Below are 15,186 nucleotides of genomic sequence, written 5' to 3' on the forward strand. Positions count from 1 at the left end.
GTAGGTTTTGCGCACAGGTGTCTTCGCTCAATTTTATAACGCACGTTAATTTTGCTCGCAAACGTCTCCGATTCTCGTTTTCACCGTCGCTTATCCGCCATGTCGGCTCAACAGCAGATGAGATCGTATCTCGACCAGCTCATGGGCACGAATCGAGACGGTAAGTTCCTTTAGAGCGACGAGAAGTCCGTCGCACACGCTCTCGCATTCGTCGCTCGCCGCCGCGCACTTTCCGGCGCGTGAAGCGTCCACTAGGGCTGAACGAATGTCTTTGTTTTCGAAAGGAATGGGGGTTCGGTCGCTAATCGTATAAAAAAACCGAGCTTAGCGTAGGTGAGTTCGTTTCCAGCTAAAAACGGCGGTTCGTAAGTGATGCCGATTTTTATAAGAGTAGAGGAAGAAACAACTGCCTTTTTGGGGGAATTGTAAGTAGCCCCGCCCACGTAACTATAGATTATCTGTGAAGAGATTGCCGTTTTGCACGCAAGTTTCTCTCTGGGTCACGTGTGTTAACATTATTAATTCTCGGGGGGTTATTGGCTAATTGGCTTGGGAACGCGCAGGTGCCGTCCAAACGAAGCCAATGAAGTTTACCGACAAGGAAGTGTGCAAGAATTTCCTCTTGGACATTTGCCTTCACGACATGTTCACAAATACGGTAAACGATTATCTGGATAAATAAAAATGATTATATTATATGTGTATTGATTTTGGTGTTGCAGAAAGTCGATGCTGGCACGTGTCCTCTCATGCACTCCGTTGCCATGAGAGATGACTATCAGAAATTGGCGTCGAAGGACGACGAAGATTATCGAGTCGAGGAGGAAGTGTTGATGAATCTGCGTTCTTTTGTGAAGGAGTGCAATCGAAAGATCGCTCAGGGAAAGAAACGTCTCGAGGAGAATCCACTGCCGCCGGAACTCCAAGCCAAAGTGAGTGGGATAATATTGGCATAGAGAGTTACGAAAATAATATATCATTTTCTTCTTAATTAAGGCGGACATGATACATGATGTTGGTGAACAGATTGGGAAGAAGTTGGCAGAAGCGGAAAAACTAGGTTAGTTCTTTTTAGCTATGAGGAAATCGTTTCATTACTCCATTACTTGTCTCAGGCGAAGAAGGCAAGGTCGAAGAATCCATGGAACTCTTGCACGAAGTCGAAGATTTGAAATATAAGAAAAGAATTGCCGAGGTGAGAATTAACTAGCGTTTAGCCTGGGTTTTGCTTCTACGCGGGGCGTCGTCGCCTGTTTAGGACGACTACAAGTTGTCTCTGCCGCCGTCCCAGCTCCAGCAGCAGAGACTGCGCGTCTGCGAAGTGTGCGCCGCCTATCTAAGCCTTCACGACAACGATCGTCGTCTTGCAGATCACTTTGGCGGAAAACTGCACATGGGCTATGTCCATGTCAGAAACAGAGTAACTGAATTGGAGGTAAGAGCGAGTGCCACTTTATCTGGGACCCCAACCACCATACAGTGTAGTTTGCGCGTTCATACATGTAGTAGTCTAAGCTGTGTAATAGTATAAGGCATTGGGTAGGGGTCATTGTAAGTAAAACGTATTGCTTTGGCGTGTAGGCAATCGTGAACGAAAAGCGCGAAAGAGCCAGACTGAAAAGGGATCGGGATAGAGATTCGGATAGAGATTATGACCGTGATCGCGATCGAGACAGAGATCGTGACAGAGATCGTGACAGAGATCGCGATCGCGATCGCGATCGACACAGACACCGCGATCACCGCGATCGTCGCCGAAGTCGACGATCTCGGTCAAGATCTCGCTCCAGGTCGCGATCGAGGGAACGGCGACGACACCGACGTCGCGGCAGCGACGACTATTGAAGAAAAAGGAAAAAGGGGAAATTGTGACTGCTGACTGGGACAGTTTGCATGGTGATCTTTGTTCTTTGTCTGAAGTAACATTGTCCGCTCAGCTGTCTGTATACACACTAAAAAATGTTTTGAACTCGCAAATGGTCCTTCGTTTCTAATAGCAAGCTTCTGACACTCACTCATTCTCTAAAGTAGAAAAGGATCTAGGATAAGGTCACTTCGGGGTCAAACTGAGCCCTAATTCTGACCGTTTTTTTCGTCTAAAATAAATTTTCTCGTATATGTACTGTCGGCTCGGTTACCTATGTACGCGTTCCACGGTTGGTCGGCGTTTGGGAGAAAGGGCCCGCTCAGGTTTGCCAACGTTATCAACTCAAACGTCGTTCGAAGATCCGTGTGCTTATATCTTCCGTTGTAGCGAGTAAAGCTCACCCCCGTTTTTGCAATCACCGCTTCCGGATGCCCGTCGCCGTTCACGTCGGCAACGGACGGCGTTCCCACGGGAACAGGTCGAAACATGCGACAGAGTTTCGGATCGCCGTTCCCACCGTCGACGGAGACGTCCGTAATAATCCTGATAGGATTCGGATGACTGCCGCTCAAGGCCAAGAGTTCCGCAGTGAAAATGGACTCGTTTGCCTTACAATCAGCCGAGTCCTTCTGCTCGAGATCTCCCGTTTCATGGGCCTTGTCGACGTCATGACGGCGTGCACGGGGGGATGGGGTTCCCATTAGATTCTTCATTTCGGTACCGGACCAGTATCTGCCTCGCGTCCAAAAGAGAAACCAATCGCTTTTCCCCGCTAAGACAATCGGAGAACACATGATGTATTTTCGAGTGCGAAGATACCACAACGTGCGCCCGTTGCGCCCGTCGAGAACGTATGTGACGGCGGACGTGAAATTGCTTTGTGCCCAATCACCGACGCCGACTTGAATCATCAAATCGGGAACGGAGTCGTTGTTAAAAAGACCGGGAGCAGGCGAACTAAGGAAAAAAGTAAAAAAAAGACGAATGACTATTTTCTCTTACGCGTGCGTCTGACTTCCACTCAAGCGTCGTTTCCACACGACGTCGCGCGTGCGTCCGTCCAATGCGAAAATCTCGCCTTCAAAATCCATCGCGACGATATCGCGACTCCCGTCGCCGTTCAAATCGATGAGCACGGGCGGCACCATAACGCCTTTTCGGTGTCCGCGAATCAACTCGTAAAGTGGCACACCGTCGCTCGTCCGACGCCCGTCCTCGCCCCGACGGCCCCAAACCCACTCGCGACTCGTCGGCGAATTGGCGCACGACGTCGCTCCCAAGCAGGCCAAATCGCCGAGTCGAATCGCCCACAACGATCCGACGACCGTTTCCCCGCCCGATCCAAAGAGAATAATCGCGTCTCCGCCGCCGCCGCCGCCGCCGGACGTCGAAAGAACGACCGGTGACATATACGTTTCCTTACCGTCAGGCATTAGAAATCGTCGCCGATTTATACCCAACCCCGTTCGACCTGACACGACGAACAATTGCCCGGCGTCGCGATTCGTTTCGTGCGGCGAGAACGCCTGATTGCCGCCGTTCGCCACGACAAGATCGGCCACGCCGTCGCCGTCCAAATCGTCGACTGCAGCCGGCGTGTAGACGTTCCACGACGAATTGACGAGAGTCGCGTCGCCGTGCCAGAAAATGTCGCCCGTTCGCGCGTTCACTGCGAAGAAGACGCCCATTCGACCGGCGACGACGCATTCGCTTGCGCCGTCGCCGTCGATGTCGACGCCGTCGCAATTCAGGGCGAATATTTCGGAATATGACGGCGTGAACCAGAGCAGCGTTCCGTTTGCGCCGTCCCACGCCGCTACGCCGCCGCCGCATAATTCGAATGTCGATTTGCCGCCGGATATGACGTCGTCGACGCATTTCCGATACGGTTCCAAACTGTCTAATCCGAGCGATGAAAAGGCCGTGTTCGCTGACTGAGATGCGTAGCCGGTGATGACGTCCAGTATGCCGTCGTCGTTGACGTCGATTAAACGAATAGCGGACTCGGTGCTGAAATTCGACTTCGTCATTTCCCAGTGTAGAAAGCGAAAGGGTGCGGCGCGCGATGGAGACGGGGAGGGCGAGGGGTGTGTCTGCCGACAAGGGGGCTTCGTGCAGGGCAGCAGATAGAGGAGAACGATTAGACAGAGAACGGTTGCGACGAGCGAACCGACGAAAATCGCCCATCGCAAGCGCGAATCGCATTTTCCCTTTGCGGACGTCGCGGGCGCGAGTCGACTAGGGCGTTTCGCTTTCGCTGTCGATTGCGACGTCGATTTGAGAAGCTCTTCTCTGTCGTGAGATTTGTCTGCTCGCTCGGCGTCGCTGTCGTCGCTGTCGTCGCTGTCGTCGACGACGACTTTGTCGAATGCTCGCATTTCGAGTCCTTCTCGATCGATTCCCGATAGGAGCTTTGCACGACCGTTTCCGATTCTAGTCGTCGCGTTGCCCATTAGGTTCGACGAGTGGAAATCAAAATCGAAGAGATGTGGCCACCTGCGCAATGAGCTCACTCGCGCTAAAGATTTCCTTCAGCTGCATAGTCCTGAAAAGACGCAACTAGACCTAGAAACTTCGTAAATCGAGGCAGATTTCCTTCTAGATCAATTTTCGCTGTTACTGGTTTAGAACGACGCACTAAAATGACACTCTTTTTGGCATGAAACCCACATTCAAAGTTGTTGACGACTTCATATACCGAAAAGAGTCGCGAAACAGCCCTTACTACACTAAGAACTAAGTCTGAAGTAGATTCGTGGCACTCCATGCCCGACGCGATGAATAGAAACTCACGTTTTATACTTACAGGTATGCGTCCGTCGTGTAGGGTACCACCGTACCGCAGTTACCTTAGAATTGAAAAGCCTTTGGGCCCGGCACGGTGCTGAGTTTACTAGCAGTAGCAGGACAGCCTGCCTCTTTGAATCACTTTCAAATTCAAGTTGACTAGCACCTGCTCCGCATAGCCTGAGGCTAATCATGACTATTTTTATAACGTCGCCCTGTGCGTCGACGACGTCGTCACGTATACCCACGTCGAGCCAATTAGCTGCATTAAATACTGAAATTGCCCCGGTATAAGCTTCAGCAAAACTTGCATATACCCCCACCAGCGTAATCCGTTGTGAGTTTGTACGACAGTCGACAGATGCCGTATGAACTGACAGACACTCGGCGTACAATTGACGCGGTATACATGTGATAGAATACTCCATGTAACAAATATTATTAATTTATTTGTTGTGGTCACCTAGCTGCAAAAAAGCACTGGCAACAGTGAGAGAGTAGTTGGAAGTTAGTAGTATACCAAAGAGCGAGGAAGTTGTTGTGTGTACTGCCAGCGAAAGAGGATCACCAATAATGTTTTTCGTCGTCCTTTTTGTAGCACGTGCCCACGTTCACACACGTACTGTTACGCTATGTATAGCCTACTGTGACGTAGTCACGCTCTAAAGCATCTGATGACGTAGTCACGCAAAACAGAAATCATAACGCTGTGCAGCAGACGACCGGACCGGACATACAGATGACTAATAGGCGGCTTCGAGCGAGGGATCTCATTCCCACATCCCCAATGGCTTTGGAGAAGTCTTCGAATGGCTCCGCTACTACTGCAGACTCACCCTGCGAAACGTCCACCAAGTCGAAACTCACCTGGTCCGCCGCCGGTGCGGCGATCAGCGCCGGGCTCATCTTCGGTTGGTTCGTGCAAAAGTCGAACGTCTACATACCAGACGTCATCTTTCGTCAAATGAAAATGGAGCAATTCACAATGATGAAAATCTTCCTGAGTGCGACAGCCACGGGCCAGGTCGATAAGAAAGAATATGCCATCGTTGTTTATCTATAATGCTTTTGAATGTGCAGATATGGCTCACACTCGTGTCTCTCCTCAAGAGAAACAGATATGACGAAGCCGTCAACGCTTTCACCACTTGCCCGTCGAAGGGTTTCCTTTCGATCAGTCTCGGCGCAATCATTCTCGGCTCGGGAATGGCTGTTTGCGGTGCTTGCCCGGGAACGGTCACGGTTCAGATTGGCACCGGGTGAGTGACACTACCTTGTCTGCGGACGTTGGAGGAGTGCCAGGGGAGGGGGGAGGAGAGGGGAGGGAGAGTATACGATTCATTCACTTAGACTTGGCCTCCCGCAACTATTTAGATTGCACTACGCGGGTGTTGTTCTTGCCGGCGGCTTTGTCGGCGTCCTTCTTTACATCATTCTCGAGCCATTTCTGTCCTATAAACTAGACCCGATTGGTGAGACATGAGATACCAAAGAGCGCAGCTAGACGCGCCTAATGTTTTTTTCGTTTTTCAGGACGTCTCGGCAAACAAAAACAGAATTTGACAACTTGGTTCGACGTTCCTGTGTGGAAACTTGCCTTTCCCATATCACTTTGCCTCATCGCTATTGTCGTCGTTCTCGAAATTTTTCTACCGTACAAACATGACGTAAGAGCCTCGTTTTAGCCCCTCTATCGAATTCGTTTATACGACCCTAATTTCAGTACCCTTATCCTCAATCGTATTGTAAGTCTACCAGCAACTGCACGACGTCCGAGTACGTTCAAACCATCCGCGTCTTGTCGGACCCCACGTGGCCACCATACGTGAGCGGAATCGCCGTTGGAAGCATTCAACTCATCATCGTCGCAGCGATGAAAGTACTTAAAAAAGAAAAGAGAGTTATTTGGGGCGATATAGTAACCTTTTCCTTTCTCTCTCTCTCTAAAGGACACCATGGGATCGTCAACGGGATGGACGTCTCTCATTGCCGGTCTTATCTACGTCACTATCCCCAAAATCGCCCGAAAATCAAGTTAGCATCACGCCCGTGCCCTTGCTCATCTTCCTCATTCTCTCTCGCTCTTTCGCAGCCTATATAATGAATAGCAAGGACGGACTCGCCAACGTATGGCAGATCTTCTTCTACATGGGCGCAATCGTCGCGGCAGCGTTCGCCGCACTCAGCTCTAACCTACTCATCAATCCCAGCCCGCCAATTGAAAGCTTTAACCCCGTCCGTAAACTGTAACTAAACTCTACCTCTTTAAATGTCTCTTTTCGGAATAGGTTCGTTCTTTCTTCGGCGGCGTAATGATTCTCTTCGGTTCGCGTCTCGCCAGCGGCTGCACGAGCGGTCACGGCATATCGGGTCTCGCCCTGCTCAACACCATGTCCTTCGTCGCCGTTCCGTTCATGTTCGTCGGTGGAATATTTACTGCGTTCGCCATGGACGGCTTTCATTACCACGGTAACTATTTCAGCGTGCCAAACTAAGTTCCTTCCCTTCGTTTCTTCTTTCGTGTACTTTTCCCCCATCGTATCAATAAATAATAACTTTAGTATCCAGTGCAAAGAATTTATAAACGATTTTAATTAAACAATTCCGCACAGCGGCGTGAATAGTACTCACTCACTCACTCGACGTCGCTCGTCGCTATGGTTTCCGATATCACCGACGGCCGTTTTTTCGACGATGCCGAAACGTCGTCGACGGTCGTTCCCTTTCGCTTCTTTGACGTCGTGGCGGCGGCTGCGACGCATCGCTTCGGTCCGTGTCGCATGACGACGGCTCGGAGATCCGGATCGGCTTCGCATTGGCGTTTCAGTCGACCGGACGCGTGCAAGCGCTTGAGAAAGGTTTCGATGAACGGCTGATAGTCGTGCGTTTGCCGACTCGTGTCAATCTTATAGGTAAAAATGCTCAATACATGTGTGCAGTGCGTTCGTGTGTGTGTAGAATATCTACTACAGTGGCGTAGCGATGCGTGCTATACGCCACAGCGTAGTACATATCTACGAAATTTACCTGATATCGTCTATGCTTCGCCGTTTCTTCTTTGACCGCTTCTGCATCTGCGATGCACTTCTGGTTTATTGCCAACAGTCGGTCGCACAAGAGCTGCATACAAGATAAAGAAGATTTCGGTAGTCTATGCAAAGTGGGATGCATCATTGCAATTGTGCGAGTGACGGGCTCTATTCTAAGGAAGAGGCTCTGCGTGTACTTTCTATCTTACCCTCGTATCGTCGTTCACGAACGTCCGAATCCACGCAAATAAATCGGCCGGTTCACAGGCGCAGCGCCGTTGCTCCGACGCGCCGTCGTCGCCGACAGCCGGCTCTTCAGACGAACACTGACCGTTTTGCTGTCTCTCTCCGCTCAAGACAAGACCGTCGCTTTGAGACGTGCACTCGTCATCATGAGGACTATCGCTGCAAGACGCCGCCGCCGCCACCGCCGCCGCCGCTTCATCGTCGCAACGATTTCCATTGGGAGTTGACTTCTCTTCTCCGGAATTTAGCATCTTCAATAGTGGAGTCACTGTGGTGTGAGCGACTGCCGTTTCCGCCGGAGAAGAGCTCGATTTCAACCCGTCCGCCTCGGCTCCGACGCAGCAGGCCAGCAGGTGAGGAAACTCGGCGGGATGATGCCGTTCAAGGAAGCGACAGACGCGAACTCCGAATCTTGACGTCGTCGACGCGCAGTCATCGCCGTCTTCATCGCCGTCGATGCCCTTGTAAGGATAACAGGCCAAACGCTGCGAGTTTTATATAGAGAAAGCGAACGATAAAATAGAGATACACCTACTTCTTTAACTTGGTCAGCTAATTGACTTCTGCTGGCACACACACACACACATATAAAATGCACTATAGTAGGACTTATAAGTGTTCTCGCCTTTCAAGCTCTGCGCTCTCTATTCGTGATTTGACCGCCGAGAGTTTCTCTTGCCTGACGGCGAGCAAATTGAACAGCTCTCCCCTTTGACAAGAAAGAGCAGAGCAATGTTTAAATTAATCTAGCACGGACACACCTAGGCTAGGTTCCAACGTTTGAAGGTTTCAAAGAAAAAAAAATACATTGCTATGGATAGGTAATGCTCACCCTTTTTCTTTTTCCCATCGTTTTGCTATCACCTCTCGAAACGTCGACACCCACGAATCGCCCTCTCCAACCGGTCCTACATAACGACTCAACTCATTCCATTTCAGAGTGGTCAAATGTACCGTGATCGACGGGATGCCGCTTTAGACCGTCCAGTTCCCAAAGTCGCCCGCCAATGGGAACGTAACTAGAAAAGTGAAAGACGGGCGCTTGAGAGCGCCATTGCGTTCGGCTACTGGACGTCGGGACAATAGTGTCACCACTAGGATAGCAGGGTCTAAAAACAAATTCAATAATTAGAGCCCATGTAAAGTGTTCAGTAAAAAATCCTCACCCAGAAAATGTATTATGTATGAGCTTTAGTTGCGGTAAATTGGCAATAGCATAACCCTTTGACTAAAGAAAGAGAGCAGTCAGTTCTCATATTGCATTAATTAATGAGCATAGAATGATACCTCGGGGTCATAACCATAGGTGAATTCCTTCAGATGAGTCAAAACGTCGCCTATGTCTATTCCAGGCGTGTTTAGTAGGACAGACAGCAGTGCAAAAGTGGCGCACGAATTGGGAATAATCTACAGGTGAAAACCATCGCAGGTGACGCTTCAATTAATTAATTGATTAATTAATTAATTAAAACGAATTATTCGCACCTGTAGAGGGAAGAACATGTCATTTGCAATTTGTTTAGAATCGTCGTTGTCGGACGACGACGACGACGGCGGCGGCGGCGGCACCCGATCCGCTTCCGACGTGGACGGCTGTCGGGATCGGCGTCGACTTCCGTGCGATTGCGCCTGCTCTTCGCCTGTGGCGGCCCAATTGAAAAGAAAGATGAATCCGTAGACGGGCCTACGCGACGAAACGGCGTGCGAGTGCGCGAACGAGCGCGGCGGAGTGAACGCGCGCGGGCTTACCCGTCGATTTCGTGGTGGATGTCGTAGACTTCTTCCACTTCGACGCCCGTCACTCCTAGAGGGTTCGCTCTCACGTTTATGTGACGATCGACGAGGGTTCGGTTTACCAAAGGCTTTTAGGAGGAGAGTGAAGATTCCTGCGCGTTTAGGTAGCGGTTACGGGCAGTCTTTCCTTTTTTTTCCGGCCCCCACGGGGGAACCGGCTCTTTACCGAGCGCCTATTACTTACCTGGATCACTTTCCAGTTCTCTCCATCCGTTGTTCATGACGAAGACCGAAACGAATCGGCTTCTCGCTAAGGGCAAAGGCCAAAGCCCTCTTTGTTTTCGTCCGAGATAATGTCCCGGAAGCATCACGTGCCAAACATATTTACTGTGGTAGTAAATGGTTGTAAATGGTTTACTTATTATTTTTTTATTTACACATCTTTCCGGTTGTAGTTTCGTATTGATTTCTGCCTCTGATTTGTACCAGATAGCGTCCTCCGTGAGCGTCTAGCCGTAGCCACTGCAGTAGTACCTCTTTGCTCGATTCTCATTGATTGACCTCCAACGGTTAGATCATGCGATTTCCCGTCTACTCTCCGAATATCCCCTTTAGCAGAACGCGGAGTAAACGCGTTCACCTGCTGTTCTCCCGTCTCTAATAGTCTCCAAACTTCGCGCAGTGAAGATCGCTCGCCCTCGTCCTGAGAGCTGCTAAACTGCACAGGCGGTAACGGATCTGGCCGAGCCGGAGCGGCCACCGAAATCTCAGGAGGACTCATTTCGTCGTCATCTCCGTCGGAAGAAAAAGAAGAAGAGGATACAGAAACGATTTCCTCCTCGGGATGAATGCGAGGACTCGTTCTTGACGGCAGTTGGGCAAACTGCAGCTCTCGCTTAGTGAGCTCGTACTGAAGATCTTCCAGGGCGTTTAATTGGGAAGAAAATTGATCGGAACCGCCGCCGCCGCCGCCGCCGCCGCCGCCGCCGCCGCCGCCGCCGCCACGCGGTTTATCAATGACGGAGCGTGGCTGAGCTGCTGGAATCGCTGCTCGACTGTCGTCAGGTTTCTGTCTTGACTCTCCTCTCCGATTCAAATTGGCTCGAAGAGAGTTGCTAATATCGATCAGTTGCTGACGTTCACGACTCAAATCAATAATTTTCTTCGTCGCCGACTTCAACTTTAGTCTCAATTCAGAAGCGGAATCTCCGCCGCTGCCGCCTTTCGTATTCTGAGCCTCAAGACGATTCTTGAGACGAAAGATTTCGTCTTCCAACTGAGCTACAGTGACAGCCTAAATATTTCAAAACCCTCCAACCAAAATAATGACACAAAATAAATCGTACGTGTTCGACTGACGGCTCGCCGCGAGCGTGTGCCGCCACTTCGACTTTCAACGCCGAAATTTGGTTTCCCAACGCCGCCACTTCCATATTCCGATTCAAGTTCTCCTTGTAGTATTGATCGGCTTCGCGACGCGCTTGCGTCAGCGCCAATTCTAGCTCGCCGTTGCGTCTCTTCAGCTCGTCCAGCTCGCCGTCTTTTCGTCGTTGTCCGACGGAGAGTTCGTACTCGAGTTTTTCATTGGTAAGCTTTCGTTGCCGAAGCTATAAAGAGAGCAATGTTCAATGCTATATAGATAAGAGATCTGTCCTTACCTCCTCTTCGGTTCGTGTCACTAGACTGTTCAAATGACCAACTTTCGCCTTGAGTCTTTCCACTTCGGCCATCATGTCGACTTTCTCGCTTCGCAATGCACCAATCGTGTCGCCCAGAGCGCGTACGTGAGCTTTGACGAGCGGCGCCTTTTCTACAAAATCTCCACCGCCGCCGCCGCCGGCACCACCGTCTCCTACAATCGTCGCTCGAAGCCGAACATTCTCCTCCATCAACTTCTCGTTCTCGTCGCGAAGACGACGAGCGTCTTCTCCTCCACCCGCCTGCGCTTCCCGCTCAGCCACCAGTCCCTCCATATCTTCCCGCATCTGCCGAATAACGTCTCTAAGTCGCTCGTTCTGCGTCTCCAAATCGGACGACTCGCCGGCTCCTCCTCTCTCCTTCTCATTCAACACTCGAATCAATCGATCGCGCTCCTTCAACTCGGCGTCGCGTTCGCGCACCGTCGCCAGCGCGTCGTCCCTCGCCCGACACACGGTCTCGATCAATTCCTCCTGACGAGCGCGCTCGGCTCGCTCGCGATCGCGACACTTTTCGTCCCACACGATCTCGGCGCGCACTCGCGTTTGCTCGAGAGCGCGCTCGCGATCGAGTCCCGCCGCCAGTTCGCGTTTGTAGCGATCGACGTCGGCATCGCGTCGCGCCACTTCGGCGGTCAGCTTCGTCGTCGCGTCGCGCAGCGTCGCTACTTCGAGTTCGTGGCTCGTTTTGAGGCGAGTCAGTTCGCCGTGAAGGCGTTCGCACTGCTGCCAGCATTCGTTCATTTGAGACTGGAGTCTAATCCCAAACGAGGGGAATTGATATGTAATAATAATAATGTATTGCCTACCTTTGCATCAATTTTTGCTTCTCTGCCATAGCGTCGCGATGGGCCCACTGGAGCTGCTTTTGATTGTGTTTTTGAGCGCTCATGTCTGATTCTAGTTTGACTATTTGCTTTCGATATTCCGCCTCCGCTTCTACTCGAGACTGGGCTCCCAAAAAATCAATGTCTAGTGTCTGGCAGGAGAGTGCGACTCACCGCTTTGAGACCTTGAATTTGAGCTTCTCTTTCTTTTAGACACCGATCTCGTTCTCCTCGTCTAATAAAACCAGGAGCACATTAGAATCAAGAGAAGCGAGATTACAATTATTAACCGCGGCCCAATAGACTGTGACTCCTGTGAGTCCGTCCAACATTTCGTACTTTTAAACAATACTAATGGTCAGCTTGATGGTCCTGTATGATACAGCCAAGTCTATTCCTTCACTGGCCCTCTACTTTTCACATGCAACTTATACTCACTCTTCCTCGGTTCTCAGAACAATCTGCTTCTGTCGTTCCACTTCGTCTTCGAGATCTCGTATCGTCGCCTCCTTCATCGCCACGACGTCGTTCATCTCCCACTCGCGCTCGCGCAATCGTCTCTCCAAGTCGACGCGCGTCGACTTCTCCTCGCCCAACTCATTCCCACGTCGTTCGGACGCACATCGAAGCGACTCCAACTCGCGCGTCGCCCGTCCCAAAGCTTCCTCGCTTTCGCGCCACTTCTCCTTCCACGCGTCCAATTCCGCGTCGAAGTCGCGTCGCTGCTTCGTCAAAATTGCGTCGAACTGTCCGTTCAAGTCGCGTCGCTGCGACTCCAACTCCACGCTCAAGTCGGCCAATTGGACTTCGAGTCGTTTCCGCGTCGTCGCGTTCGAATCTTTTTCCGCGCGAATTTCCGTTTCCTTGCCGACGCGCCACGCCTCCCATTCGTCCTCTTTCGCGCGCAAACGGTCCTGATAGTGAGCGCGCATGTCGTCGCGAGTCGCGCGCTCCAATTCGGCGTCGCGACGCAATTCGTCGAGTCGAATTCGAAGATCGCTCGTCTCCGCGTCGCGTTTTGCGTCGCGTTCGCGCGCGGCGTCGAGAGCCGTTTCGTATTCGCGCAGTTCGGCGTCGCGCGACTCGATCAGCTTTAGGTTGTAGTCGAAATCGGCTCGTAGATCGGCGAGTTCGCACGTCGCGTTCGCGAGAAGCTTTTCCTTTTCGTTTAGGGCGACTTCGAGTGATCGGACGTGCTGTTCGAGGGCGTCGCGCCACTCGAGCTCCCTCCTTGCGACTCTGTCTCGCAGAGATGACGGAGCTTCTTCCATGCTAATCCGGGAAATAGATTTCTGTCTAGACACACATCTCCTCCTAGATTCTGATTGCGCTTTTCTTGTCTTGCCGCTCGAGCGTCCGTCGTTCTGAGTCAACGCCTAGATGTCGTTTCGAGTCAGTAACGGCAGACTTGGGTCAATTCCCAAGCCGCCTACGACGTCACCCGACATCCAAGGCCTCTTTTGCCGCTTGATGCAGCCGTCCGACATCGATCAAGTAAAAGCGCTCTGTGCCGAGTGCTTTCCTATCAAGTAACGTTCGAATTTCACATGTCCTGACCACTTTTACGCGTACAGTGTCTCTTCTCTTCTCCGCCATCAGTTATCCGGAAAATTGGTTCGTTCAAATTACGTCATCGTCCAACCTGTACTCGCTGGCTGCCGTGGTCGGAAATAGAGTCATAGGAATGATTGTCGTAGAAGTGAAACCTTTTGGATTTTGCAATCCAGAAGTAAGGAACCTAGCTATGTGACAAAAATAGTTGACCCTCTAAAAAAAACAGGATTCGTCGATTTTGAGCTATTTCTCTTCTTCGGACACTAAAGTAGCATACATACTAAGTTTTGGAGTATTTAAAGAATTTCGTAATACCGGAATAGGTGAGATATAAAACAACTCAAAGTGTGCATTGAATCATCTATGTATCAGGCTCGCATTTACTTCAACAAGCGCTGAGCTATTTGGAAAGCGAGCAGATGCACTGTAAGGCGGTTTATCTTCACGTGATGGCGTCAAATTTTGACGCAATCAAATTCTACGAGAGGCGTGGCTTCAAGAAGCACACCTTCTTGCCAGGATACTACACAACTATAGGAAATCAATTGGGAGACGGCTGTTGCTACGTCAAGTACATCAACGGTGGCGAGGCTCCTTGGTCCCTAAGGTAACATTTCACTTCTTTAGAATCGAGTCCTATTTGTTTCTGACAGGGATTGCTTGTCTGCCTGTTGGAGATTGCCCACGTGGCTGTGCACGCGATGCAAGCGCTTGTGGCGGATACGGTTAGCGTCTACAGAGGCACGATTTTTGTGATTCATAAATTGAAAGCGGCAGCCCATAGCTAACAAAAATGAAAGTTGGCGCTGTGAATAGTACGCTACCATTTTGACACACAAAATTCTACAGTACAGTACTGTAATTCTTTATTAAGTAGTCGAATAAATTAGTCTTTTGGCGTCAGTCCACCTACGGGTACGTACAGTACTGGAAATATCAACGCAACGAGGAAACGATAGAGGGTCATCTTCGCTTTTATTACGACAGTCACTTCCCCACATTCCAATGAGAACGACTGATCTGTTCGCCGCCTTCCTCGGGCTCTCTGGCGCCGTCTTCTACCTCTCCGGCTCTATCAGTCTCTTTCCGGCATTTCGCCTTTATGACGAGGCCCCTCTCCAGCTGATCGTCGCTGGAGCGCTCTACACGGTCAGTTCGCTCTTTGCGCTAGCTTCAATCGTCCTTCGGGCGCGTCGCAAGGGAAATGCCGTGTCGGGCGTCGACGTTTTCTTCGCCGTTCTCGCGATCATCGCCAGCCTTATCTTGCTCGTCGCCACGACGCGACTCGTTCCGCGCTACGGATCGAAAGGAAAGACGGAAGCACCTAAGATCTACGCGAGTGGCTGCGGTGTCTTTCTCGCCGTCGCGCTCGCAGAAATCGTACGACTGGTGAGACGAAAGCGGATGGGCGGGCCGAGCGCACGCGAGCGACTTATCGTCGGCAT

General features: G+C 51.0%; 6 protein-coding genes across 8 annotated transcripts; 3 read left to right on the top strand and 3 right to left on the bottom strand.

Annotated features, from left to right (window-relative positions):
• Positions 1 to 5: 5 nt before the first annotated feature.
• On the top strand, positions 6 to 1,977 carry LOC136183559 (putative RNA-binding protein Luc7-like 1). Of its 3 annotated transcripts, none has more exons than XM_065970235.1 (7): positions 6 to 160; positions 564 to 658; positions 723 to 932; positions 997 to 1,060; positions 1,116 to 1,195; positions 1,259 to 1,435; positions 1,582 to 1,977. In XM_065970235.1, the coding sequence occupies exons 1-7, from the start codon at positions 100 to 102 to the stop codon at positions 1,843 to 1,845; spliced, it is 951 nt and encodes a 316-aa protein (XP_065826307.1). In that variant the 5' UTR covers positions 6 to 99; the 3' UTR covers positions 1,846 to 1,977. The 3 variants fall into 3 exon arrangements, with proteins under 3 accessions (XP_065826307.1, XP_065826309.1, XP_065826308.1); XM_065970237.1 differs by lacking the exon at positions 6 to 160 and adding an exon at positions 284 to 333; XM_065970236.1 differs by lacking the exon at positions 6 to 160 and adding an exon at positions 313 to 504.
• LOC136183553 (protein FAM234B-like) lies at positions 1,876 to 5,857 on the bottom strand. Its single transcript, XM_065970229.1, has 3 exons — positions 4,978 to 5,857; positions 2,870 to 4,916; positions 1,876 to 2,824 (listed from the first exon to the last, which is right to left on the bottom strand). The coding sequence occupies exons 2-3, from the start codon at positions 4,318 to 4,320 to the stop codon at positions 2,074 to 2,076; spliced, it is 2,202 nt and encodes a 733-aa protein (XP_065826301.1). The 5' UTR covers positions 4,321 to 4,916; positions 4,978 to 5,857; the 3' UTR covers positions 1,876 to 2,073.
• Positions 5,335 to 7,221, top strand: LOC136183557 (thiosulfate transporter TsuA-like). The gene is made up of 8 exons (XM_065970232.1): positions 5,335 to 5,678; positions 5,735 to 5,913; positions 6,029 to 6,126; positions 6,188 to 6,321; positions 6,378 to 6,533; positions 6,604 to 6,688; positions 6,747 to 6,889; positions 6,943 to 7,221. The coding sequence occupies exons 1-8, from the start codon at positions 5,394 to 5,396 to the stop codon at positions 7,147 to 7,149; spliced, it is 1,287 nt and encodes a 428-aa protein (XP_065826304.1). The 5' UTR covers positions 5,335 to 5,393; the 3' UTR covers positions 7,150 to 7,221.
• Positions 6,816 to 10,014, bottom strand: LOC136183556 (ubiquitin carboxyl-terminal hydrolase calypso-like). Its single transcript, XM_065970231.1, has 13 exons — positions 9,908 to 10,014; positions 9,786 to 9,815; positions 9,679 to 9,733; positions 9,415 to 9,613; positions 9,217 to 9,336; positions 9,096 to 9,157; positions 8,884 to 9,038; positions 8,762 to 8,837; positions 8,555 to 8,638; positions 8,465 to 8,492; positions 7,893 to 8,414; positions 7,682 to 7,774; positions 6,816 to 7,559 (listed from the first exon to the last, which is right to left on the bottom strand). The coding sequence occupies exons 1-13, from the start codon at positions 9,942 to 9,944 to the stop codon at positions 7,290 to 7,292; spliced, it is 1,731 nt and encodes a 576-aa protein (XP_065826303.1). The 5' UTR covers positions 9,945 to 10,014; the 3' UTR covers positions 6,816 to 7,289.
• Positions 10,015 to 10,042: 28 nt separating this feature from the next.
• Positions 10,043 to 13,799, bottom strand: LOC136183551 (coiled-coil domain-containing protein 57-like). The gene is made up of 7 exons (XM_065970227.1): positions 13,760 to 13,799; positions 12,626 to 13,709; positions 12,362 to 12,422; positions 12,170 to 12,309; positions 11,322 to 12,117; positions 11,010 to 11,270; positions 10,043 to 10,957 (listed from the first exon to the last, which is right to left on the bottom strand). Exons 2-7 carry the CDS (start codon positions 13,456 to 13,458, stop codon positions 10,097 to 10,099), a joined length of 2,952 nt encoding a protein of 983 aa, XP_065826299.1. The 5' UTR covers positions 13,459 to 13,709; positions 13,760 to 13,799; the 3' UTR covers positions 10,043 to 10,096.
• Positions 13,456 to 14,644, top strand: LOC136183560 (N-alpha-acetyltransferase 60-like). Its single transcript, XM_065970238.1, has 5 exons — positions 13,456 to 13,716; positions 13,787 to 13,916; positions 13,968 to 14,064; positions 14,114 to 14,348; positions 14,395 to 14,644. The coding sequence occupies exons 1-5, from the start codon at positions 13,568 to 13,570 to the stop codon at positions 14,495 to 14,497; spliced, it is 714 nt and encodes a 237-aa protein (XP_065826310.1). The 5' UTR covers positions 13,456 to 13,567; the 3' UTR covers positions 14,498 to 14,644.
• The last annotated feature ends 542 nt before the right edge of the window (positions 14,645 to 15,186 follow it).

The sequence above is a fragment of the Oscarella lobularis genome, chromosome 2, assembly GCF_947507565.1.
Source record: "Oscarella lobularis chromosome 2, ooOscLobu1.1, whole genome shotgun sequence".
Classification (NCBI taxonomy): Eukaryota; Metazoa; Porifera; class Homoscleromorpha; order Homosclerophorida; family Oscarellidae; genus Oscarella; species Oscarella lobularis.